At 39.5% G+C, this 26,421-nt stretch overlaps 2 protein-coding genes across 7 annotated transcripts in view; one reads left to right on the forward strand and one right to left on the reverse strand.

Annotated features, from left to right (window-relative positions):
- The window catches only part of LOC100221885 (probable acyl-CoA dehydrogenase 6), an 85,841-nt gene extending 59,759 nt beyond the window's left edge, over window positions 1–26,082 (forward strand). For 2 of the 6 annotated variants that reach the window (XM_072925538.1, XM_072925542.1), the window contains 4 exons: window positions 7,647–7,808; window positions 7,933–8,083; window positions 13,629–13,686; window positions 14,854–15,665. In XM_072925538.1, the coding sequence (XP_072781639.1) occupies window positions 7,647–7,808; window positions 7,933–8,083; window positions 13,629–13,686; window positions 14,854–14,988 (506 nt within the window). In that variant the 3' untranslated portion in view covers window positions 14,989–15,665. Of the gene's footprint in view, window positions 1–1,512; window positions 1,687–7,646; window positions 7,809–7,932; window positions 8,084–9,060; window positions 10,188–13,628; window positions 13,687–14,853; window positions 15,666–25,257 lie in introns of those variants that run through there. The other 4 variants (XM_072925537.1, XM_072925541.1, XM_030264674.4 and 1 more) reach the window with 4 other exon arrangements.
- Window positions 15,827–21,172, reverse strand: BET1 (Bet1 golgi vesicular membrane trafficking protein). The gene is made up of 4 exons (XM_002196672.6): window positions 20,969–21,172; window positions 19,593–19,708; window positions 17,632–17,688; window positions 15,827–17,083 (listed from the first exon to the last, which is right to left on the reverse strand). The coding sequence occupies exons 1-4, from the start codon at window positions 20,985–20,987 to the stop codon at window positions 16,928–16,930; spliced, it is 348 nt and encodes a 115-aa protein (XP_002196708.4). The 5' UTR covers window positions 20,988–21,172; the 3' UTR covers window positions 15,827–16,927.
- Window positions 26,083–26,421: the final 339 nt, after the last annotated feature.

Below are 26,421 nucleotides of genomic sequence, written 5' to 3' on the forward strand. Positions count from 1 at the left end.
AGATTGGTTGGTGGAGAAAAAGTCTTGAGTGGAACTTGTGGAAGTCTGTGTGAATATTGTTCTCAGAGAAGTCTTGGCATTTGTAAATACTGTCAGTATTTCATCTCTGTGAAGAGATGAAAATTTCCATAACCTTATTTAGTGCAGCCAGAGAGAGTAAATTTGAAGGAAATGGCTGCCAACTTCTTCTGCCTACAAAACCAAAGTAATTTTCATATGTCTGAAGGCCTCCTGTGAGTAAAGGGTGAGATGTCTGTATTAGTTCAGAAAGAGCTGTTTTCTAAAAGCTGTGAAGAATAGCAAGATACAAACAAGTACAGAAGGACCAGAACAATCTGTGTGGTGACCAACCAGCTTCTACTGAGCCATGCCAGAGAGTAGTAGAGGACTGAAAAAGAATAAAGAGGAAAATAACAACAGAATACCTCCTCATCACAAAGCTGGTTGGAATAACATGTGTGTGAGTAGTAAAAAGCTTTGGTTTTCTGGCAAAGATACATATGCTGAGCTGGAGGACTGTTTTGCTACACATAAAGACTTGTCAGATGTAATTACCTTGTTATGCACAAATCCTTATGCCTGGTTGTTGTCCTCCTTTTACTTCTGAAACTTTCTTGACTTTCACCCTGAATATTTGAAGTAGCTGCATATCAACAGGGAGATAAAAGCTGAAGACAGGAGAAATGCCACGAGAAAACAGTGGATGCCTGTTAAACCCTCATGGCACAGGGGTAAACTATGCTTGCATGTGAGCAACAGCAAGGAAGAACTTGTAGCTATGAAAAAACAAACAACAGGAAGGAGTCCTGCCCTTCCTGAGGGTTCAGGTAGCTGAGCCCTCATGTGGCCAGACCTGAATGAACCAGGTTCATCTTCAACAGACCAATGCACGTGGGGTCAGAGTCAGTGCTGTCTAGAGAGGTCTGTGGAGAAGCAAACCCTCCTCACAAACATACACACATGAAAACTCAGAGTGATCACTGTGCCAGAAAAAAACAGCATAAGCTAGGAAGGGGAGGATAAATAAAGAAGAGAGGGAAGGAAGCGGATTTCAAGGAGAAATATGCTTAGATGCAGCTTAAAATACAGCTCTGTTTTTGTCCTTACTGAATATTTGTGTACTGTTTCATAGCAGTGCAGGCACTTGGCAAATATTGCCAAATTGAATTTCAGCACTTTATTATAATGCTAAATAAAAATCAAACATAAACAAATAAATATTGCATTGTTTGAAGATCTGTGTGGAGCCAGATTATTATGACTAGTAAATATTAATTATCTGGGGACATAATGAAAAGTTTCTCATTTGCTGGTTTAGTAAAGTAGAAAACCCTTTTAAAATAGGATTTGGGTCACTTTACTCCAGAATACTATTATGTTTTTCCTAAAGGTAGGTTTCACTGTTGTCTTGGAACATACATTCACATCTGCATACTTTTCTTTCTGAAAACAGTGTGTTTATTCATAGTGCTTCTATTTTTTGTGGCCTTTCTCATACACCTTTCTCTTCAGGCATTCATGTTGCTAAAAAGATAGACAAACTAGGTATGAGGTCATCGGACACAGCTCAGATCTTTTTTGAAGATGTAAGAGTCCCCTGCAAGAACCTCATCGGTGAGGAAGGAAAGGGTTTTACATACCAGATGTTGCAATTCCAAGAAGAGCGGCTGTGGGGAGTAGCCACTGGTAAGTCATCCTTCGTGCTTCTGCAGCCAGGCAGAGACACAGGGGTCACTGTTTGCATCACTAACAGCACTTTTCTTTTCTTGTAAGTTGCAATGACCTTTTGGGATCTGTTTTTTAAATCCGTCAGTCTGGATACAGATAATATTCCCTTTCTCTAGAAAAATTCCTTTTTCTGTAGAAAAACCTGAAGCAGAAAATATTTTGTGAGCCATTTCAAGTCTCTTTTTGCCTTCTTTCTTTTTCTTGATGCGACTCTGCTGATAAGAAAATATGGCATCATGTTATGTCTATTACAAATATAGTGCAAAGGCTATCAAAATATCAGTATGAAATAGAAGGATGCTGACTTTCCTGTAGTACAGTACATTATTATGCTGATCATGGATTTTAGAAAATTAACTTATTGGCTGCGTAAAGTTAACTGGCCCGTGCAGGATGTCAGAGCTTTGTTTTGCACATGTTTTACGTCTGGACATAAGTGATACATTCATTTCCCTGAAGTTATATCGTCACAGAATTTATGTTACTCAGAACTCAGGCTATACTCAAATCCATGTATTTTGGTTATATGGATTCTGGATATTCCAGGAAACCATATCCAAGTCTGAATTGTCTACCTTCAGCCTGCAAACTTTCTCCCTACCACTCAGTGTTTGGTTCTTCAAGTTAAATATAATGTGGTTCACTGTAAGAAGATTGGTCCTCTTTAGATTCCAGGGTTGTCTAAGTAATGTCACTGTATTCATGCTCCTGTGCATTCCCTGTCTTTCACTGTCTGTGTGTGTGGCTGGGGAATTGAGCATTCTAAGAAGTGGTGTTTTGATTCAGTGAACAAATAAAAAAAACCACTCACTGCTTTGGGTTCATCCCAGACCAAATATTTTGAAGTTCAAATGCCTTTTAAAAAAAATCGTTTATTGAGACAAAGTTCTTAGCTCAGCTTGAGATAAATAGTACATATGAGAGTAGTTTTAGCAAAGGACAGGAGGTTACACTTGCCAAGGATGTCACTGCAGACTCAGGCAAGCAGGAGTTGTGATCCTACCGCAGCTTCTGCTTTAACTGAGGTGTATACAGACTGCAAGGATGTGCGTTGTGCATTTTTATGCTCAGTTTGAAGTCTAAATTAAACAGACCATAAGAAGCTCTGGGCCGCAGTGAGACTCCCCAGGCAGCAGAGTAGCCGGCAGCATTAGTCATGCCCCTGGCGAAAGTGACGCGCACTGACAGCATCACTGCACAAAGCCCGGCAGGATAGATCACTCCTCCCAAACCACGGGCAGCTTGGTACTCTCCAGTCTTGCACAACTGCCTGGCTGTCGCTGTGCTCTTCCAGGAACTGAAACGCCAGGTTTCAACTCATTTTTTTGTCCAAAACAACGCAGCAGGAGCAGGTGAATGCTTGCCCTGGATAAGCAGCATTTCTCCTTGCCTGCTATGGCCAGGCAGGGGACAGCAGGCAGGAAGAGTCTAGGAGCTCATCAAGGACAGGGCACAGCCTTCTGCAGTGGCTACTGTGTAAACCTTGCTGGACCTCTTGGGTTTGCTTTTTTCAACTATCTGATATAAAATGCATAAAAGCACTGGCAGCAGGGACAAGACCCATGGTTTGGGGCAAGCTGCAAATTTCAGAGATCTCCAATTGTAAACCAGTGTTCAGAAGGGAGCCCAGTACTCGATGGGTTCAGTTTGTTGTATCACAGTGTCTAGAGGAGTTAATGCAAATAGTTTTGCATATGTTCAACCATGACTGCTCTGGTGAAGGCTCAGATACGTGAAACTGAGTGCCTTCAGTAGTTTGGGGATTAAGTCTGCGTGTTTAATCCTGGTCTTCACTTCTGCCCCTCAGTAGGACATTTCTGTTCCTTCCCAGTGTGTGACACTGTGACACTGAAAATCATAGTCTGCTTTTAAATACTTTAGGGACCAATCCTGGGTTCCTCACTTTCACTGCTTCCTTTAACTTGGAAAAGGCAGTTGACTGCCATTCTTGTCTGGTTTTCCTTTCTGGGTGTTATATTTTTGTGTTTGGGGGATTTTTGATCTGTTTCTCTTTGATTGGCGGGGAGGTTTATGTATTTTTAGTTTAAAGTATCACACGCTCCAGACTTCTTTTTGTTTATTAATTATGTCCTTTGTGGCCAGTATCTTTCTTCACTTGTTTTCTTTTTTCTTTTAAAATCTATTTGCAGTCAAACAGGTTTAAAATACAAATGGAAAAGTAGCTTCCTGGAATTGCAAAATTTGCTCCTAGGTGTGGTCTCTTCTTCTGAGTGACATATCATCAAAGGCATTGGTCAAAGTCACTGGGTTTCTTGCTTCATTGAAAGAAAAAAGGTGCCACGTGTCTCCCGTGTTGTGACACTTGGTAAACACTTTGAGGGCCTGTTGCACTGATCACAGGAAAATAATGTTGCTATGGCAAAAAAAGCAAACAGTTGTGTTGTGAATTGCTTAGCTCAGAGACAAAGAGGGAATTCAGTGTTCATGTGAGAGCAGAATGGCACTTTTCTAATGACATCTATTTGCTCCCGCAACTTCACTTTTATGAGCACCATTGAGTCACAGCCAGTAAACGGATGACAGATCCTTTTGCATGGGCAACACACATCCTTAAGAATCAGATTGCTCAGCTTAGAGCTCACTGTACATTTCATTAGAGAGTGATCAGTCACAACCTAAGAAAAATATATTAATTCCTTTTCTTTTGAGAGGAAACAGCAACAAGACAAAATGTCTTTACAGTGAAAAGAAATTTCAAGTGGAATAATATAAGTTGGATGGAGATACGAGGAAAAGAGTATTCTGCATTTGACAACTTCAAGTGCTTTCACAATTCTCAGCTGTGTGGTAGGCCATGCATTCCTTAGGCTGCCCTAGAGTGACATTTCCTGCATGTGCTGTCAGTTGAAACCCATGGGGCTAAGTTTGTCTGAGGATGTGGGGAGCATTGTATAAGAAAAGGAAACAAATCCACAGAAAAAGAGGGTTGTTCCCTATATGAATGGCATTTCTCTGAACTCATATGACTGGCAAATTGTTGTGTGCTGTTATCTTGTTGAACACAGCTGTTGTCTGTCATGGTATTCATGATGTGCTGCATTTTGGTGCTGTTTGCTACACAGCCAAGCTTTGCCATGTTAGAGCTGTGCTCAGAGCTCTGAGTACCTGTCATCAGCATCACAGAATGGTTTGGGAAGGGACCTTTAACGTTCATCACGTCCAACCCCTCCACCATGGGCAGGGATATATTTCACTAAACCAGGTTGCTCAAAGCCTATCCATCCTGGCCTTGAACATGTCCAGGGAATGGATTTGTCTTGGGGCACCCACAACTTCTCTGGGCAACATGTTCCAGTGTCTCACCACTCTCATCAGGAATTTCTTAAAATCATAAGACCAGTAGAATGGTTTGGGTTGGAAGGGACCCTAAAGATCATGTAGTTCCAGTTCCAAAACATTCTTCCTTTTGTTCTCTCTAAATCTACATTCTTTCAATTTAAAACCAGTTCCTCTTGTCCTGATACTACAGGATCTGGTAAAAACTCTGTTCCCATCTTTCTTACAAGCTCCCTTTATATACCAAAAGGCTGCAACAAGGCTTCCCCAGAGCCTGCAGTGCTCTAGACTGAACAACCCCAACACTCTTAGCCTGTCCTCATGGGAGAGGTGCTCCAGCCCTTTAATCTTCTTCAGGACCCTCCTCTGGACCCAGTGCAACAGATCATTGGCTGTTTTGTACTGTGGGCTCCAGAGCTGGATGCAGTATTCCAGATGGGGTCTTGGCAGAACAGAGTAGAGGGAGAGGATCACGACCCTTGACCTGACATCCTCTTTTGAAGCAGCCCAGGACAGTCCTTAGATTTCCTCTGTTTGTTTCTGTGTGCAAATAATAGTTCCTGAAATAAGAAGAAGGGCAGTAATGGCAGCAAAGGAAATAGGAGGATGGATCAGCACGGGCAGGAAGGTGGCAGTGCATTGGAGAGGTGGACACAGTATAAGAGCAGTTTTCCCAGAACCCCAGTCTGAGCCATGATGTGTGGTGACAGCCTGAGCAGAGTCTGGCTAAAGTCCCTTCATGATCTTTAGGCCTTTTTCAAGCAGGACCTGCACAGTTTCTGTCCTGTTTCTTCCCACCTGATCTTGCTCCTGCCTTCTCTTTGCTGTTCCTATCCCTCTTTCCCTTGTGCTGGATGCTGGGAGCCACACAAGCCGTGCTGGAGCACCTTGCACTGACAGACCAACAGAAGATTAATCCCTCATCTTTATCCCTTCTACCTCCCTTCTGTTCTCCTAGCACTGGCATGTACTGTTTAGTTTCCCACCCAGCAGCTCAGACTTTTCTTATTCTTCCCAGATTTCAGTCCGAGGGAAAGGGACAAGTGGTGCCTGGATACTCCTTTGTCTTTCTTTACACTTCTCAAGCTGGAGACCATAGACATGCAAGTAAAAAAGTAACTGCTATACATGCTACAGTGTTGTGTGACATTGTCCTTTGGAAGGACATTATTTCTATCCAAGAGATGTTCCTGAAAAGAGAAAATTATTTTCCTATCCAAAAAGCCAGAATTTGGGTGACAGCATAGTGTGTTAACACAAAATAAATGAGGATATTACTGTATATGCTCTTCTGAAAAATAAGCATTGTTAGTTGTATGAGAAAGGAGGGGAAAATATTTAGGTAGTGAGAAAAGTTGATCACCCTATGGAATGTGGAGACATCATGTGAAAAGTGGTGCTCTGTGGAAGTGATGGTGAATGATCATGGCAGGGGATATTAGTGGGATGCAGAGTCTACACAGGAGAGCAGTACAGAGATTAAATTTAAATAGCAGTGATCTTGAAAACAAAGCAAAAAGGTACATGGAACCACACCAGGCACTTACAAGGGTCTATCATGTGAGTAACTGGCAGGCAGGAAAAGGGATTTCATAGTAGTCCAAGGCTTGGGTTTATTTTGAATTTCATATTCAGAGTTTTGTGCCTTAGACTTTAAATGCAAATGGATGTGGATATGCATATTTTGAAAAGAGAAAGTGTGACCCTTCTCATACATATAGATTTATGAAATCATGCCCTGCTGCTTTTCATAATAACATGAGTCCATATTTGTCAAACAAAATTCTCCACACATTCTGTATCAGCTGTTATCCCAGCTACACTGCAAGAGACTGATAGCTTAGTCATTCACTTCAAGGCTGGTTTGCCTCGGAAGAGAAACTTTTCCCTTTTTTTCTTGTTTAAAATGATATATGTCTCAGTTTGCACAAAAAGCAGCAGCAAACTAGCTCTGCTTGAAAGCATCGTCTGCTGCCCTTCTCACATGTTTTACAGCAGTATCCTGTTTTCATTCTGTTTCCATTAGGAGAATTATTTAATGGTTTTTTTTTCAAGTGGATATGATTTTTTTCTTCTCTATGCTGGGATCACAGAATGCAGATATAATAAGCAGTCTGTTTGTGTTCCTTGATCTTAGAACAGGTTTCTGCCTTCTCTCTGAAGGCTTCCTTCAATTTATATTTCTGCAGCCTTCCTCACCAAGCACACTACACTGTCAGCCTTCAGATTTTTTTCCAGGATTTTAAAAAACCTTCAGGGCACAGGTAGCATGAGAAGTAGGAGTTGCCAGAAGCTTTTGCTAGGGCCCTAAATGAGACACTAAGCATAAAGTTTACCTCATCATGTTGGTACTGCTTTCTATGCTCTCCTTTCCTACCCATTTCTCTTCCCTCTCTTCCAGGTTTTGGCAGCTTAGGGCTCAAGTGAGATAGAAGTCTTCAAGGTACAAGGAAGTACCAGACTTTTCTCAGAATTGAAGCTTCACCCCAAACTGAGTGTACAGAACCATTTCTTTTAAAAAACTTAATGTGTTGGTACAGTGTGAAAAAACCTTCTTTTTCAACAAGAAGCTAAACAGATCTGGCTAATATGATATCTTGTTCTGTGCTTTGTTTCTCCAGCCCTGACACCAATGGAAACTATTATACAAGAAACTATTGACTACACAGGGCAGCGGAAGGTGTTTGGCCAGCCTGTCCTGCACAACCAAACCGTGCACTTCCGCCTGGCCGAGCTGGCAACCGAGGTGGAGCTCCTGCGCTCGCTGCTGCACCGCGCCGTGGGTGAGCTCCCACATCTGCTTCCCAGATGTGCTTCTCTTCGTGCAAATACCCTTGGTCAGGCTAAAGGAACATGGAGAGGGGACTTCCAGAGTGACTGCTTTTTTATATCTTCTTTTTTTATTAGCTCTCTATGTAGAAGGCAACGATGTGACAAAATTTGCTTCCATGGCTAAGCTAAAGGCAGGTCGTCTGACCCGTGAAGTGACTGACAGCTGTCTCCAGTTTTGGGGAGGAATGGGATTCACCAATGAAGTTCTCGTGAGTAGGTTTTACAGGTAAGGGAGTGATGAAAATACAAAGTGTCTTTAACTGAAATTTAGCCTTTTAAATGTCCTGTTAAACAATCACCTACTTGAAAATAGTCTCACCTGTGTGAATAGTCTTGTTCCGCTTCATAGCATGTCACTGAAGTGGGTTGTGGATGCAAGGACACCCAGTGCAACTAACTTTGGGTAGACATGTGTCAGAACTTGCTAGTCATATCATATGTCAAATCTTGGCTTTGCGTTATAGTTGTGAAGTTTGAACTGCCCACAGGTTAGCTTAAATGTCAAATGAAAGAGGAAAACTCAGTATTTTCCATTATGGTCCTCTGGTATCTGCCACAGAGTAGAAAAAAAGAGGGGGGAATTGAGAGCTACCAACCAGTGACTGTTTTCTCTTTGCTTTTTGTGCTTGTAATCTTGATTACAAGAACAGAAATAAAACTTCTTTTAAAGCTATCTTCTAAAATGAATGAAAATCATCTTTATCTTTTTCCCGGCTATGTGTGAAACTGGAGTTCCCCACTTGGTTTCTGCAGTAGTCTGTTCTGACAGCAGTCTCCGCCCAATTAAGTCACACTTAGATACCCTGTGAGACATACAAGAGATGTAATTGCTTCCAGAAAATTGTTAGATCATTAAATGGTACAGAAGCCTTTTTGCAAATTAATTGAAGTCCCTTCAAATTTTAGTATCTATCTACTTAGAGCAAAATTCTCCTTAAGGAAACATTTTTCTTGGTATCTGGCTTCAGTGTGTTACATTCTGTAGAAGGACCAAAATTGACCTTGGATTAATTTGCAGTAACAGTTTTCTGTTCAGCCATTACATAGACAATACCTAATCCAAACTTAGCCAAATCAGTGGTTCAGCTAGTTGAAAGTTTTGGTAAATGTGTCTGTGTAAAGTGAGAGCAGAACACTTGAGAAAACCTGCAAAAATCTAATTTCTTGATAGGTAGGTTGAGTTACTTTTTCTATTTTTAATAGCATTTTATGAATAAGAATGCCGTTGCAGTAAGCCAAGAGATCCTCAATATTTTTGACAAGTGGACTCCTGAAATTTTTATTATGAAGGTACAGACTGCTTTATGGTGGTGGTTTTAAGCCAGCTGTCAATATGATGGTTTTCCTTAGTTATTTTTTTTCACAGCCTTATTTAAACAACTAATGGTCACTGGTGGTGGAGATGTTGAGAGCTACTGCAGTAGGCACTCTGAATGAAATGAATCCCTGTCTTTGCAGCACTTACTGTAAATTATGTAGTCTGTACAGATTAATGCATACATGCTTTTACATAGCTTTGTTTAAGATTTCCTAGCCCAGTATAGTAGTGCTAACTGTGAGCAGGGCTTTCTTTTCTGTGTGGATTTCAGAGTGGTTTCCAAGTATACCAGCACAGTCACATTTTTCCTTAGAAGAAATTCAGAGTGTTTCCTGTTGGTGTGCACAGCCAGCTGGCTAAAGAAATATATCTTTCTACCTCTAAAACAAACACTGTCGTAAATGAGGCTAAAGGCAGTGTGATATTTATACTCTGAAATTTTTTATGAATCAGTAAAATTCCACCATTGAGTAACCAAAGGTCCAGGAAGAGACAAGGAGTTTTACCTAAATAAACGATTACACGTTCAAGATAGAATCTTGCTAATCTGTAACAATAAGCAAAGCAGCAACTTCCCTAAAGCCGTTCCTTTTAGTACAGCAGTCTGAGTAACCATTCACGTCACTGTGATGTTTGTCCAGTAGCAGCAGTATAATTGCACAGCAAGACATCTAGTCCTAATGTACAAACATTTTCATAGCATAATCTTTATGAAATTCCCAGAGAGATGTAGGTAGTTTTCGACACATCGGGCTGTTACTCACGCCTCAAAGAACATACAGCACAACGCATCGTTAGTGCATCTCTGAATTTTAGTTGTTAGGGTCAGTTAGAGATCATAAACAGAAACAGCACAAAAGTGTTTGCCAACTTTTTTTTTCAGTAACATTTTAAACTTTGTGGAACAACTGGCATTTCTTAAGCACTTATTCTCTAGAAAGCATGAAGAGAGCTGCTTCACCATGTAGGTGTCTATACTGTGTTGATTTTATGTATGTAAATGTCTAACTTGTACAGATTCTAATAAAGATAATAGGTTTAAAAAAAAAAAAAAAGCTTAGAGCCCAAATATCAAGAGGTTTCATAGAAAAATACAAGCCAATATAAAAGCCATAAAGAGTTGACTTTCCAGACTGTACCCTAATAGCAGGATACTGGAGAAGGAAAGCACTAGCCTGGAGTCATTCTTGTTTATTTTTCTCTCCTCTGTCTCAAAGGCCTTAAAGCCATTGAGACTTAGCAAAAATCTATTATTGAACAAACCCATCATCTATATGAAAAACCTGGGTTATGAGAGATAGAGGAAAGAAATCTTTTAGTATCAAGTTTATTACAATTTTTCAGATTTCATGAATTTAAAAAAATTTCAGGTAGTGATCCATATGTTTTAATAGTAATTATGTGCACTTCAGTTGTTATAGGAAGACCTTATGTGGTCTTCTTAAAAGCATTTGGTTTGTTACGTTTATTTTTAATTGATTGTTATTAACTGCTGGACACCATGTTTAACTGCTCCCAGTTCTTACAAGTTTTTCTCTTGTGGGCTGTGATGGGGAGAATGCCATCATTTCTTTACTTGCTACATTGTAAAGGACTCAAGAAAGCAGTAGTGAAAAGCATTTTACCACTCATGTGAAATAGAAGTGTAAGTAGCATTGCATATGCATAGCTGCAGAAGAAACACATTTTCATTTTTCTCGTCAACTGTCATGTAGTTATTGCAATATGAAGGTCTATTTGTAATTGAGGATAGATAAGTAATGTATTTCCGTCTAGATTTTTTTCCTTCAAATGTTTAAAAAGTTAGTTCAAATACTTCATTCAGTTTCATTTTTTATTTCATTGTTTATTGTCTTCGTTCCTTACAAAGCATGTCTAAACTTGAGTTCATTTTGTTTGAACCAAACAAAATGAAACCTATCAATTTCTGCTGACAAAACCAATTTGCTTTGAAGTCTGTAGCTAACTGCTGAGACAAGACTTAATACCAATTCCTGTCCTCTGTGAAACAAAATCTGCAGTTTCCAGCTTTTTTTGCAGAGGTTTCAAGACAGAAGCCTGTCTACCACTTTGTTTGCCTTTTATGAGTACCTTGAGAAGTAATTTAGGAGATGAAGCACATGACATCTACCTTTAAGACAGCAAATCAAGGCAGGTAACTGTACAGTGATGACTTTAAAGTAGAGCTGTTCTTGACTCTCTGCTTTATGCTCAGAGCAGGCCAAGGTGATGCCCATTCCCTCATCTTGGCCTTCAGGATGTCCCTGAGAGGGAAGGAACAGGGTCACGGGAACTGGCAGGCACAGCTGTGAGCTGTGCCAGCCTGGTCACATGCTGCTGCACTGAGTGGCATCAGCTCAAACTCTTCTCTCTAGAACAAAGCCTCCTTCAGATTCTGCTTAATTTGGACGGCCTATAGGTAATCTAGTGAATCTGAAGATGGAAGAAGTCACAAAATATTGTGGCTTGAGGGTTCATCAGTACCTTTTTTGGAGGAAATTCTTACCAGTAATAAAACCTTTAAATAGTTAAAACCTAAAATCGTGCTTATGAGAAAAAAGGGTAAAGGTTTTGTAATCAAGTGCAGTTTGTGCTGAAAAGAAGCAGTGATACTCTGAGCCATGCAAAACTTAGTAAGGTTTTTTACCGATGGCCTTCTAACCAGGGAAGCGGAGAGCAGCATCTTTGAAGGACTGCTGCCATAATGCCAGGCTGTTAGGGGAAACCAGGGCTTAAACCACCAAAACCCACTTTCTTCCTCCTGTCTGACCAGCACTGATCGCTGCCAGAAAAGGGAAAAAAAATTCTTAGTTTATTTTGGCAGGAAGTTTGAAGTTTTGTGAAGACACCTGCATCATAGATAGTGCAGCAGGCTCCTCTCAGCTTGTTTGGGAGCAGAAAGGGCTTCAATCCAATTCCATATGGTTTTCCAGAGGAAAATGCAGTTGTAGAGCAGCTCCCAGAGCAGGCCCAGCTTTTCAGCTGTAGGTAATAATTGGTACTGGAAGACACAACTGCAAACACGATCACATTTTACCAGCTTGAAGCTACAAACAGATTTAATGTGATGTAAGCTGCATATAGCACATGCAAAGATCTATAACTTTACTTGTGCTGTGAATGGGTACCTGTCCCTGTGTTATGGCTGGGGAAATCGCATACAAGGGAGAGCTCACTGGGATAAGGACCAGCCCTGATTTTCAGGAAAACTGGGACCAAAAGTTTTAGGGGCAGGGTAATAGACATAGCTTAGCTTGTGCTAAGGTGCAAATGTCACTGAGGGTGCAGAGGGGTCAACACCAGCCAACAAAGGAATGTTAAACTGCAGACTATTTTGGATGACACTATTCAGAAAGACATTTTCATGCTGTAAATTAGAGGGTTCCTAATCATTAGAGCAACTTTGTTATCTCATAACCTTCAAATTAGGGTAGTCTAAGATTAAAGAGAGCTTGTTTTTTCTCCTTCAAGCAATGCTTGACACATTTCTTAAGGCTGTATGACATGGCTTCTATGGAGATGGGAAACACAATTTGACAACGCAGAGGGCCTGTTGCTATCTAACTAGAAGTTAATAATCACCTGGATTGAGTTTGGTGGGTGGGAATGGCTCCTCACTCTCCCTCCTAAGTGCAGGTTCTTAACGTGACATTGAAGAATTTTTTCCTTTTATTCATTAAAACATGGATTATTTTTTTATTCATTAAAAAATTGATTAATTACCATTTATATATCTTGCTTTGGTTGACTGAAGTCTTATAATCTACAGTGAGTATTTCAGACACATGGGATTTCCTGAATGTAAGGAAATTCTTCGCAGGGAATGTTTTAGAGGGATAGAACATAATAGCTGGATTTTTGTCCTTCCTCAGGTTAATTCCCACTCTCTAAAGAAAACAGCATTCAATGACATTCAACAAGTAGCTAGAGGTTTGGTCCCTCAAAATTACACCTTTACAAATTGCCTGGTGTGCTGCAGGCTGGTTCCTCATGGTCCTTTGTCAGGGGGAAGCCACTGTAGGTTGGTGCTCACCTCAGCAGGGCTACAGGTAGTTCATGATGTGCTGCTCTGTCATGTGGCAACAAAACGGTGATGCAGGAATCAAAAGCAAAATGTTATTTTGCCAGATTAAAAGCCTTTACAGCAGTAGCTGTAAATGTCTGTTACAAAAGCAATCTAATTCCAATATTTATATATATTGAAATACTTATGTGCTGTGTTAATAATGCATTCTTGATACAAGATAAATGTAAGCCATAAGCATACATTAAATAACTGATATAGAAGCTGACTTCACTATGTGCTCTTTCCCAGCTTCCTTACAGAGTTTCTGGCAGGATAGTTAATCCTGTGGTTTTGTCTTCTTACGACGAAAGCAAGTTTTTTTTCTCAGAAGAGAGCTGCTGGATTAAAGTAATTTGTATCTTTGTTATCTTAATCCATTTACATTAGGGGGAAATCTTCTGTCCTGTCTCTTCAGAGGAGAGATCAGCACCTGGCTGTAGATCCTGTAAGAAATATTCTTTATCTCATCCACAGAGACAAAATTATAATCAGCAAATTTGTAAAGATACATACAAGCACAAAACATACAAAAGGTGTTTTTTTGGGATGTGTCTTTATATGTGACAGCCTGACTTGTCTGTCACACACACCACCAAAGCCAGATCTTAGCACTGTCTATTTATAATTTCATATAAACAAGCCCCATGTGTCCAGGATTCCTGCTGCAGAGAGGATTCCTATTGACATCACAGAGGAGTTCTGAGGATTAGTTACTTGCTGTTGCTACAGTGAAGATGCCAATGCTGAGCATTGGCAGGGGCTTTGTGCACCTTGACAAAGCAGATAGCACCACACCACTAAGAACAAGCAATCTACCACTGTTCCAGGTCTGCTGCCTTCAGCAAGGCCCATAGGAAGGTGGGGAATCTTCAGGTTACTAAGCAGACGTAGTTTAGAATTGTTCTGGTAGTTTTATTGGTGATGTTTTTTTCTTCTCCCCTGAGGTGAAATATTTGTGAGTAAAATTGCTCGAGGCTGCAGTAGTTAGCATTCTGGCTAGCACAGGGAACACAGGCAGTACTGTTAGGAATGACTTAGTGATAGTTAGGGCAGGTTTTAAATGAGTGTGATTAGAAATATCAAATAAAGAATAAATATTCTTGAAGCAGCCATTAATTTGTAAAGCACAGAAGCTCTATAATACTGAATGAAACCACACCAGAATACCATACAACACTACTTGTGATATTATACTACGTAATATTAAGGTACTATACAATGCTAATAAGGCTTTTACCAGATCTTACATAGCCATTAGGAAAACCTGGACTGGTTAAAAACCTTGAAAGGAAATTGTACTCTTTCTGTGCAATTCTCCAATACCTCATGTGCTGGTTGACTCTTTTACCAAAGTTAAGCAAATGTAAGTGCTTTTTGCTGCTGGCCCTGGAAAAGCTCCCTCCCCTCCTACAGTTCAACTGCAGGCTTAGGCACCCACAGGTTTGGGACAGGAGCAGCCGGGACGTTGTGGGAAGCACCACAGACCCCCTGCCCAGGAGCCAGTGGCATGTGGTGTTCCTATGCAATGTGTAAGTAGTTCTGGGCACGCTGGCCAGCACAGCACATCACAACAGCATGAAAATGTTTAAATCTACCCTTTATACTTCTGCAGGGACTTGCGATTGATGTCAATAGGAGGTGGCACAGACGAAACCATGCTTTCCATCATATGCAAATACATGGACATACTTCCAAGAAAGTGATGCATCTGCACTCTTCCTTGAAAATTAAGAAAGCAAGAGCATGACTTGTGCTGCACACTGAAGGTGACAAGCAGCCAGTACACTTCGAGCAGAAAACAGATCAGTAATTTTCCTATCAGAATGTACATCAAGGTCTTTCACCATTACCACTCTGTGTTTTCCAGTGTCAAATTTTTGTTGATATGAAGCACTCTGAAAGCTTGCAGCCTCCTGCATTACATTTTTTCAGTGAGTTCCCTAAGTTTTCCAAAGATCCGGGCCAAGCACACAGAAAAAAATATGTTCTTTAATCAAGCTTTATCTACACTTCACAGCATCTAAGCTGACAATTACAAAACAGAACTTCCATATGAATGGAAGCTATGTAGCTTAATCTCATTTCAGTATAGCTTTGCTTTCAGGATGAACAACTATGGCACAAATTATTCCCTGCAATAATAAAACCCCAGAACAGTGCCTTACCTTCCCTATCTTTCACTTTTAGCAAGCAATCATTAAAATGAGCTCTGTCTTTGCCAAATCTGTTATCAATTTGTACTCCACTGTTGTGGACTTTTGGTGATGGGAGTAGTGTTAAATTTTTATTTGCAAAACACTACAAACAACTGTTTAAGTGTATCTGAAGCTTGCAGAGGCCTGAACTTCAGCAGCAATGTACCATGTTGTGTTTTCTTAATAATTATTAAGAAAAATATTAAAAATAAACACATTAATATCAAAACTGTGCATAATTACTTAGTCTTCCTAAAAAAGCCATTTAAGCTGGAAGAGGCAGCCTGTATTATTGATTAAAACAATAAAAATTGCCCCTTAAATACAGCACCATTAAAAAAAATATACTGGTATTCTACAGTAGAAACAATGTGTATAAACAACACTAGCTAGGATAATACTACAGGACACTTTATTTGTAAATTCATAATTGCTCATTAATGGTAACACATCATACAGTATTTCTAAAAAAGTTTTTCAAAAATTGTAGATACAATTTCAATATCTAGCAAGCTTAAATTTTTTTTGAATATTAAACTCAGCAATGTAATAGCCTTAATGATTAGAAACTACTTGGTGAGCCAAAACTAAGTGTTCAAAATAACATATCTTAATGTGACTGCACCTCCAACAAATGCATAATTTTATGCTTTAACATAAAATTCAAAATATCTGCCATTGTATTTCAGACATCATGTGCTGTAGATTTAGGGACTATCACTAACTGAAAAGTAAACATACTAATGGTAGAAGTTCAAGTGATTCAATTGAATCATTTAAGTTTTAAATACTTTAAATATAAAGAAAACATTTGTACAGTGTCCATATTGGCTGGTCCCAATGAAGAAAGGCATTTGCTTAAAATAGTAGATGTGTAAACATAATCTGTCACCTTTAAATTAAAAAATAAAAAATCCAGTTTTAAGTAACTTCTTGCCAAAACACACAGTTAAAGTTACTTAAACATTATCAGATCTAACCACAAAAGTAATTTTTGGGGGTACCACTATTACATTTGCTAGCTTCAGGCCAGCCTTTAAAACTCCACAGGTAAGATCTATTTAGAAAGATCCACATATTCTTTGGGCTCTTGCAACTGATATTACCATATGCCTGAAACTGCAGCTCTAATTTAGAGCATGGCCCAGAATGAAAAGCAGAATGAAAAAGAAAGCCTCAAAATTCTGCAATTATTTCATTTTCAAATAACCACTGTTCTTTGAATGTTTTCAATCAATTCTAAAAACTATTTTCCCCTAAAAAAATCCATCCCACTAGGCTAGCTGTTTCTGCATATTTATAAATAATCCCCCCAAAACAGGGGGAAAACTCTGATACATTAAGAAAATTATATATAACTTCGCATTAATTGTTAATGCAATTTACAACAATTTCACTGTTTTATCCACCAAATGTGCCACTAGAAATCAATGTCTTCATTAACTAAGACTACAGCTGAAATTATACAGTATAAACCAGAGGTAACATGCATCACCTCAGTTTAATAATCCAGTATATTACAAAAAAAACAAATAATGAAAAGAGCATCATGTAGCATAATAGCTTTGTCTGGCTTCCTCTGGAGAGTGTTTTCAGTCTGCCCATAGTTGCACCTAGTAGTCCACCCGTAGAGTCAAAATCGTTCTCCTACATTTAAAAAAAAGAAACAAGGAAGCAAACAAAAGAACAAAATACATGTTACTCTGAGAAAGAAATACCCTTACAGCTCACTAAATATAGTTTTCCCTGTTTTTATAAAGTTTCCAAAACTAGAATTATTTTAGAGGCAAAAATTATCCATGAAAAACTTTCACCCATTTATCCACTATTATTATTACCCCACGGCAAAGTGTAAGCAAAAAAGGCATTTCTGACTCCTTGTTTTTTGCTTCCTTTTTCTATTCTTGAATACAATTAAACATAGAAGTACCTTTTTAATGACTTTTGCTGATTGAAAACCTATACTCCTATCTGAAGCATAAAGATCTTGGTTGTGCCTTAAGAGTAATGTATTTGCACATCTTATATTTTTTAACAGAAATACTGATACTGCTGACAAATCAGTCACATGTTACAGTCAACAGTAAGCTGTCAACATTTTAATACCAATGTTCATACTAAAAGACAGGATGCTTTACATTATTAACTTCTAATCCCGACCCATATTTAAAGAAAGCTAGTTATTCAATACTTACCATTTCTGATAACATTTTATTCTGGTTTTTAACTTCTGTTCCAATTTCAATGGAAAGCTATCAAAAACAAAAACAAAACAAAAAAATATTAAATATGTATAATCAGTTAATACATAGACTAGAAACCCAGTCGAAAATACATGACTAGCATTTTCCCCAGTGAAAGCAATACTTGATATTTTCAAAAACCAAAAACAGTTATGTATCAATAACCCTTAAGGAAGTAAGATTTTTCATCTGACTGGATAAGTTTAAAGAGTCGCAGGAAGTACTCGATACTCCTCTTCCCCTTTTCCAGATAATGTCATACTTGAATTATTGCACAGACTTTAAAAAACTCAAGATCTAGTCAAGTCTGAAAGTAGCAATTACCCATTTCCTGGAACAACTGTTAAAACTGCTGCCAAACAGTAGAGAGAACCATGAGCATTGGTTTGACTTAAAAGTGTTGCTGGAGTTGACACTTGTAACCTGCAAACTCATCTCTTTTGACAAGCTGCTGCTGTGCTATAAACAGGACTTTCTTCAGTGAACTTGTGTAGCCCTTCTCTGCTTTGTGTCACAGAACAGAAGGAGGAAAGCTGCACAAGAGCCAGTTCTGAGACAGTCACCAGGGCCAACAACGGCCTGGGCAGAAGCCTGAGACAGGTCCCAGGTCAAGCCAGAAAGTGAAGTCAGGCTAGGGTTGGAATCAGAGAGGTACGAGACCGGGCCCAGCTGGAGCTGCAACAGCACAAAGGCGGGAGCCAGCCAGAAGAGCCTTGGCTGAAAGCAGCTCTGGAGTTAAACAGGGGAGAACTGACACTGAGCCTGACTCTTAGCAGCCATTCCTCTGTTTTCAGCACACTGGCCTTGAACAACCTGCTCAACTCCTGGGATGGAGGGAAATGCACTCCAGGCCGCCATGCTTTGGATTAGCCAAAACCCATTTGTTTTCACATGTCAAAACTTGAATCTCATTATCTCATACGGATGCATTTCAATCAAAAGTGAAACTGATTTTATACAAGGCTTCTTGGAAGATTATGTGAAGGCTATTCCATATGCCAAGATTATCGCATTGCACTAAAAGATACAACTCCAGAAAGAGCTCCTTGGGGAACCATGAATTGCTCTGTTGACATACATGGATTTTGAAATGTAACATAGCACAGCAGGAGACAAGAAATTAAATTTGATAACAAAGGTCAAAGCTTTTTTTTACCCCTTAACTTGTTCCAAATTCTTATTCTAAAACTGTTTAATTTCTCTTTAAGACTAAACCAATTTTAAGCAACAGTATTAGCAGTAAGATGTTGAGTGAGTTCAAGCCTAGAAAGTTCACTGGCATGTGCTTTATAATACTTTAAACTTGTAAGAACAATAAATCCACACAACTTTAATCTCAGAGCTGTCTTTCAGTTAGACTTGTTTGAAAGAAGTCCTCAATCTCTGAAAGGAATTAGAATCATAAGAACACCAAACTTTTCCTTCAGAGGATATTAGCATGCTATTTCTGAAGGCTGTTTTCATGTCACAATTTTTTTGATTGAAACTCCCATTTCCCATTGCCCTGCACCACTGAGGTTTAAGAAGTAGAGAAAACTGGGAGTGAAGTTGAGCCCAGGAAAAAGAGAAAGGTAGTGACAAGGCATTTTAAGTCTTTTATTTCTCATTACCCTACTGATTTGACTGTCAATAAATTCATTTCCCCAAGTTGAGTCTGTTTTGCTCATGATGGTAATTGGTGAGTGATCTCTCCCTGCCCTTATCTTGATGCATGGACCTTTTATTGTGCTTTTTCCCCCCTTGTCCATCCACCTGAGGAGAGACAGAGCAGCTTTGGCGGTCAGTCACCTGACATCCAACCCGGTTAAAACATCACAGTTGTAAATTTCTGTTCTAAACTAAGTCTACTGCTTCCCTGATTCCTGTAACTGAATGTACTGCCTGTGGCGACACCGCTGCAGTTAAACACGTACCGATTTAATGGCGCTGACTTTTGTACGCAGGCTTTCTGTTAACCTGTCATTCTCCTCTTCGTAAACGCTGTAGCCACTGTTGGTGTAGCCATGGCTCCCTGCAGTTGCTCCATCACCTGCAAACACAACAGTCAGCAGGCACACTTCCTTCAGAACTGTCTGCATAAACATCCATCCCCTCTTCAGGAACAGCACACGGCTGGCTGGCCTCCACTCCAACCCAGAGGGAGCTGCCAGTCTGATAAAGGAAAGGGCTGAAGACCTCAGCACTATCAAATGCCCACTTCTTAATGATACACTTCCTCATACCTCTCTTGATTCTCTAAGAAGTGTTCCCAGGACTTGTTTTAGTTCATGAAAATACCACTGCACAATACAAATCTGAAGTGTAGGAGTAAATCTAGGGTAGTGTCAGACACACCTGGTTTAGCCCTAAATACTTTCTAGGAGGAAGCCCCAGAGCTCAGTCATACATCTCAGAGGTGTAAACACCTCCTGAGCTTTACAGTGCCGTCACAGCACCCACATGGTTGTAGAATATGACGTGGGAGTTCAAAGTTTCCTGCTACTCATCAGCATGACTGCTGGCTAAAAAATGAGGCCTGAACTGCTCAAAACACTCAGCAGGAACTCTGCAAGGATTTCTCAATTAGCACCAGATTTTATCTGTAATAAGTTTATAACAGTTGGAATTCTTGTTTTTTTTACTCCCTAAACACGGCAAGAAAACATAGAGAGGCACTTAAAAAAAACCCCAAACGAACAATTTCTGAATTTGGAAAGGACTTGACAGAAGAACAACAACTCTGCCAATCCATGGGAACACAGCTCAAACTAATATGGTATTAGAACAACTAAACAACTAAATGGAGCAAGACTATCTACAAGAGCATGTAGTGGCACGACAAGTGAAACAGGTCCAAATTGAAGGACAATATGTTTAAGTGCAATGTTACAAAAGAATACTTTACTATGAGGGTGGTGAGGCACTGGAACCTGCTGCCCAAAGAAGTTGTGGATGCCCCATCCCTGGAACTGTTCAAAGTCAGGCTGGACAGGCCTCTGAGCAACCTGCTCTAGAGGAAGGTGTCACGGCGTGGGGGCGGGGGAGTGGACCTAGCCGGTCTTTCAAGTCACTTCCAAAGCAAATCGTATGATTCTATGACAAAACACAAACCCTGGCGCTGCTCCGCAAATCCAGCTAGGCCACAAGGAGAGGCAGAGGCAGGGGTGACGGCCTGTCCCCGCCAAAGCTCCCGAGCCCTGCCACACGCCCGCACCCAGGCGCGGCTCCCCTCGGCCTCACCGCCCCCAGCCCCGACACGGGCCGGGCCCTCACCCTGCCCGGGCCCGCCCTGCCCCGCCGCCGCGCTTACCCAGCCCCGCGCGCCTCATGGCTCTGCCCTAAGCTGCCGCGGGAGGAGAGGGACGAGGAGGAGGATGAGGAAGAAGAGGAGGAGGATGAGGAAGAAGTGGAAGATGAGGAAGAGGAGCTGCCGGGAGCGCGGGCACGCGGCCGCCCCGGACCTTCCCCTGCGAGCGCCACGACAGCGCTGCGCGCGCGGCCCGCTGGGTGCGCGCACGGCGCCGCGCGGGGGCTGCTGGGGGCTGTAGTCCCGCCCGAGGGCCGAAACAGAACGCCAAGAACATTAAAATTAAGGGCTAAGAGGAGCTTTTCACTTCTCTTTCCCCCTCCCCTCCACTGTTTATTTAGAAGTAACAAGCGCGCCACTGCAGCATACAGAAACTTAGACTGGAAACGTGAAGGTTACATTATTGAATGATTTAAATGATCATTGAATGATTATTGAATTATTTAAATTTTGTTTTCAAAGGTAATTTATCCTTCATTCTTTAACCCCTTGAAATGCTTTAGCATATATGGGTTTTTTTAGCTTATATGAAAATGTGTCTCACTCTACACCAGTGAATTGAATTTATTTGCCAGGATGATACCAGAAGGATTTATCAGTACTCCAATGTAAAGCAAACACCACTGAGTTCGTTCAGAATTTGCTATTTCAGGTGATGTCCACTGGACTAAAGAAGCTGAACTGCCTTTCCAACTACAACAGGCTGCCTTTTCATTAATTGCTCCAGTGTTTGTCTTCTGGTAGGAACTAAGACTCTCAATATTGGACCAGCACCTACTTGCATTGTACAAGGTATATAAACACAGACCACAGCTCCTTCTTCAGTGATCTTGCAGTACACCAGGAGTCTTCACCTAGGCAGGCAGAGTTGTAGAAGGAAGAATAAAACAGTTCTGGTCAATAACAAGGCCCATGGCATCCTGATGACCTCCTGTATAATTGCTGTAAGACATCCCAAGTCTCCAGTGAATAAACCCACAAATACTTGCACTATTTCTTTTCTCTGCATTTGTGGAAGTGCATTTGAGACCTTAGTCTTGTATCTGTCCAAGTTCCGGACAGATGTTGAGAAGTTGCTGATTTACTTACTTCTCTGTCACCCTTGGATGTCTATGTCTCAAACAACATTACAAAATTAAAGTTAGTTAATACAGAAAGTTACTATTTATTTTATTTTTGAAAATTTAAGCAGTTTATCCAAAATTTCAAGCACAGCATCATTTGCTCATCTAAAACAGAAGAGAAGGCCAAGGAGAAGAAGTGAGCTGCAGAGCTGTTCTCTGTAGTGCTCACTGTGAAGCTAATCTCCATGGGATTCTGTCTGGAACTCAGCAATTCTTGCAGGAATTTGCTAGCTGCCATTACTGATAACCTGAGAATTGATTTACAGCAGTTCAGGGAAATGTATCAGTGGTTTCAAAGATGGGAAAAGTGCTATCACCAGACTGAAGCTCAAAGATTTAGCCCTTTGAGGTAAAACCATCTGAAGTTTGCAGACAGGCCCATTTTTTACCTTGCCGGGGTAAAGAATAAGGTAAAAAATGGGCAAAAAGAGCAAGATAAAAAATGGGTCCTTACCTTAAGATTACCCTTAAAGTAATCTCTTAAGGGATTACCTGCTTAGAGCAGCAAAATTGAGATCTTGCAAAATGAACAGATTCTGAGAAAACCTTCATCCTGAGTTCTTCAGATTTGAACTAGGGCTCTATTGGGAGCAATGTCCTCATCATCACAATTTTTGAAGAAGGGCTAAGGTGACAATCTATACAACAAGTAATCAGAAAGTTAAAACTGAATTTGAGGAAATGTCTTTTCATAGCAGCTAGCCTCACGCTCTCTTTTTGTTTGGTGTAATTTTATTTACATTTTTGTGTTCATACATTATCCAAGAAAATTATTGCATTTGGCGACATTGCTATATGAGAAGACTTGTCTTTAAAGTATTTGCATATTATGTGTCCCCTTTTTCTTTCCCACATGACTCACCTTCAATTTTTCAGTAAACATTGGTTTATACATAACTAGGCAAAATTTATATCTCTTGACAAGGATTGTAGTTAAAGGGCTCATTTTTTATTTTTACTTACATTTTCTGTAAAATAAAATCCCAATTAACCACGTGTAAAGTGTTCACAACTCATAGTGTATAGATATACAATCTCCTTATGATGTTGTGAAATAACATCTTGAGTCTATATGTGATTTATAAATATCACATTTAATTCTACAGTTTCTTACAGCAAAGCATGAAAATTATACTGATATGGTTAATGTTTCAAATCCATTTTAGTCATATTGAATTTATGGTTTTTCATACACTGGAAGTACCTCATAGGAAAGTTAATCCTGTAGATCTCCTGGCATTTCAACAAGGAAATCACGATTCCATCTCACAGCACAAGCCGCACACAGAGGTCAACTGGGTGTCATTAATATTTGCTATGTTTATGTTACATTTCCATGGAACAACTTGTTAATCATTTCACAGAACACATCTGTGAAATAAATGCAATTTTTCTGTTGATGTGATTAATTGTACTGCTGCTGGCTTTCTGGCCCATTCCCTGGCAGCTCCCTGCCTGGAGACTGTGCTCTGAACTCCTCAGCACTGCAAACCAGATGTGCATGGGTAGCCAGCAGGTGTGGCTGCAGCTGTTCTGTGGCATCTGCAGTTCTTCCTGCCAGGAAGCTTAAATGAGTAGTCGGCAAGTGGTTTTAAATGAGAGACTCATCAATGTTTGGTTTACCAGTGACAATACACAGGAAGAGAAAAAGCATGTTAAAAATAAATAAATAAAGCCTACAAGCTTGCCTGTCTTGTCAATGCTTTTACACTCTTCTAATAGTTGCCTGCTGCAGGTGTGTCATTGTCAGAGACCCTGCTGAGGCAATGTGCATGTCAGTCTCCTTTCCCCAAAATATTAGTGAACAATTTACTCATTAAAAAACCAGAAATTATGTCTTTTAGAAGAAGAGCATTGCACATGTCCTACCAGCTGCCCTATCACTGCTACCACTTTTACTGACTCTACTGACTTCTACTGGTTCTCTTTACTGACTCAAATTAAACTGGATGGATGCCTTTATATAGCAAACAGCCCACAGATTTTATTAGTGAATTACTCCATGATTCCACTGAAAAAGCAATAAAAAATGAAAAAAAAAATCACAGGGAATCTGATTATCTGATTCAAACATCCTGTAAAATCAGTCTTCCAATATACCACTGAAAACCCATGCCTCTTACTAACATGATATAATAATTACATGATTTTAATCAAATAATCAAATAAGTAACAAGAATTTCAGTGGTTTTACACATTTAGAAACAGGTTTTTACAGTCTTTATTATTAACTTACTGCTTTTAGCAATTAGAGATTGTGAAAACAACCTAACTAGTCACAGGCATCATTAGCAAGTTGAAAAGTAGATATCACACAATATAATGTTCAGTAGTAAATATTTCAATGATTTGTTAAGCAGTAAGCTTCAATTATTAAAAAAAAAAAAACACTTGGCAATTAAACCTTGATCCATTGTGCAATTAAGTAACAGCTGACTTTTCTTAATAAAACTAAGATATTATTGACAGAGAAGCAGCACAAGACAACAGACTATTTTAGTTAGCCTCAATATCTTCAAAAAGGAGTAATGCCAGCATATTTCATCAGTATCCATGTGAATTAATATCTTGGTTTGTTCTAAGAATTTTTAGCAAATGAGAACTCTCAAAATGCTCTGTTCCAACAAACCTAGTCAAATCATTTAGGACTTTGCTCCCATGTTGTTAAGCTGGCAAAACTGATAGTAGGCTTAGTATGTCATGAGCCTTGTTCTTCCTGGTTGTATTCTCCAAATAATGCCATCAAGAAAACTAAATACTGTGTGAAACCGCACATTCTGTAAGACTTTAAATGGCTGAAGGAGTCTGCAGCTCATTGCCATCCTGATTGAAAAGAATTAACCATCCAAGTAACCAGAGGAATAGTGTGTGCAGTCATCACAAATTCTTTAATCATGAGACCATATGTAAATCACTGCAAGTACCACCAAACCTGTTGGTGTCACTCATCATGATGATTTAAAACTTTATTAAATACTGCCAAAGAGAACTATGGCTGTTTCTGGTCTTAAAGCCATTCCATCATAGCTGGTACCTTCCTTCTGGAATAAAGTTTGGACGCATTTCATCTCATTTTGTATTCTAAATAATTTTTTTTATGATGTTATTTTAATAAGACAGTTACCAAGTATCTGCCTAAATAGCTTTTTTTTTTTTTTTTGTCTTTAGAAGATAACCAAGAAGATACCTACCTGGACAAGATTCTGAGAAATCCTATAATCTTTTATAAAACCATGTTGCTGGGAATCGGAAGGGCTTCCTAGAATATATGTAATCGTATTTATCCCTGCCTAGTCATCGTAAGCCTTTCCATAAACAAGTTCAAAAGATCATTAACACTTTGTAGCTATAAAGACTTGCTATCTCTTTGCATACGTGTATGATTACAGGTTGAAAAATCACATAAACCTATCATAACATTTTGCAACATTTACAACAGTAAATATGCTTAGAGCAAAATTTCCAGTTTGTATTTATATAAAGTTGTGATGGAACACTTTCCACACCATTTTCTTGTTCCTGATTTCAGTACCATCTCCATTTTACAGTCATAATAGAGGTCCCTCAGGAAGCTTGGTTTTTCAGATACACATGAGCAGCAAAGAACTACCTGGGGGAGAAACAGTATCTGTAGTTGCATCAGCAGAAAGTGTCTAGTGAGAAAGTATGGTCTTTTTCACCTTTACAACACTTTTAAAATTTGTAGCAGTAAAGGCATCTTTCTTCTCACTTTAATATAAGTTGTATTAGGGAAGTACTGAGTTTTATATTAGTTCATACACCATATAATTTAATTATAATTATTATTTACCTAGTTGCAAAATACTGTGATTATTCTTATTCTCTCCTTCTCTGATTTTTAGTATTGTAAACTGCTCTGACTTCTGTTTGATTCTGCAGGGAACACACCCAGAAATTTCTGCTGTATTTTTATAAATTTCTTTTCAGTGCTGTTAAATTACATCAAAACAAAGAAGAGAAGTTATGGACACAGCTGCTGTCTCCCTCCTAAATTTCATTACGTAGGGCTAGAATCAAAATTTACTGAAGTCATGGAGAATTTTTGTATTGACTTTGGATCAGGCTAAAAATTTGTATTAAAAAAACCACCTCTGCTGATTATTTATCTCCCAAGTAGTGTATGCTGTGTGATCTATGAATAATTCCAGTCATGATTTCTTTCTCTAATATTAAGGTACCATTTCTGATGTCAGCTCTGACTGGGTAATAATATCAGCTGAGTGAGTGATAGGAATTCAGAGCCATGGCAGAAGCCTGAGCATTAATAACTGTAATGTCTAAAGAGGAGGACTAATACATTTAAAATAAAAT

Source organism: Taeniopygia guttata, chromosome 2 (assembly GCF_048771995.1).
Source record: "Taeniopygia guttata chromosome 2, bTaeGut7.mat, whole genome shotgun sequence".
Lineage (NCBI taxonomy): Eukaryota > Metazoa > Chordata > Aves > Passeriformes > Estrildidae > Taeniopygia > Taeniopygia guttata.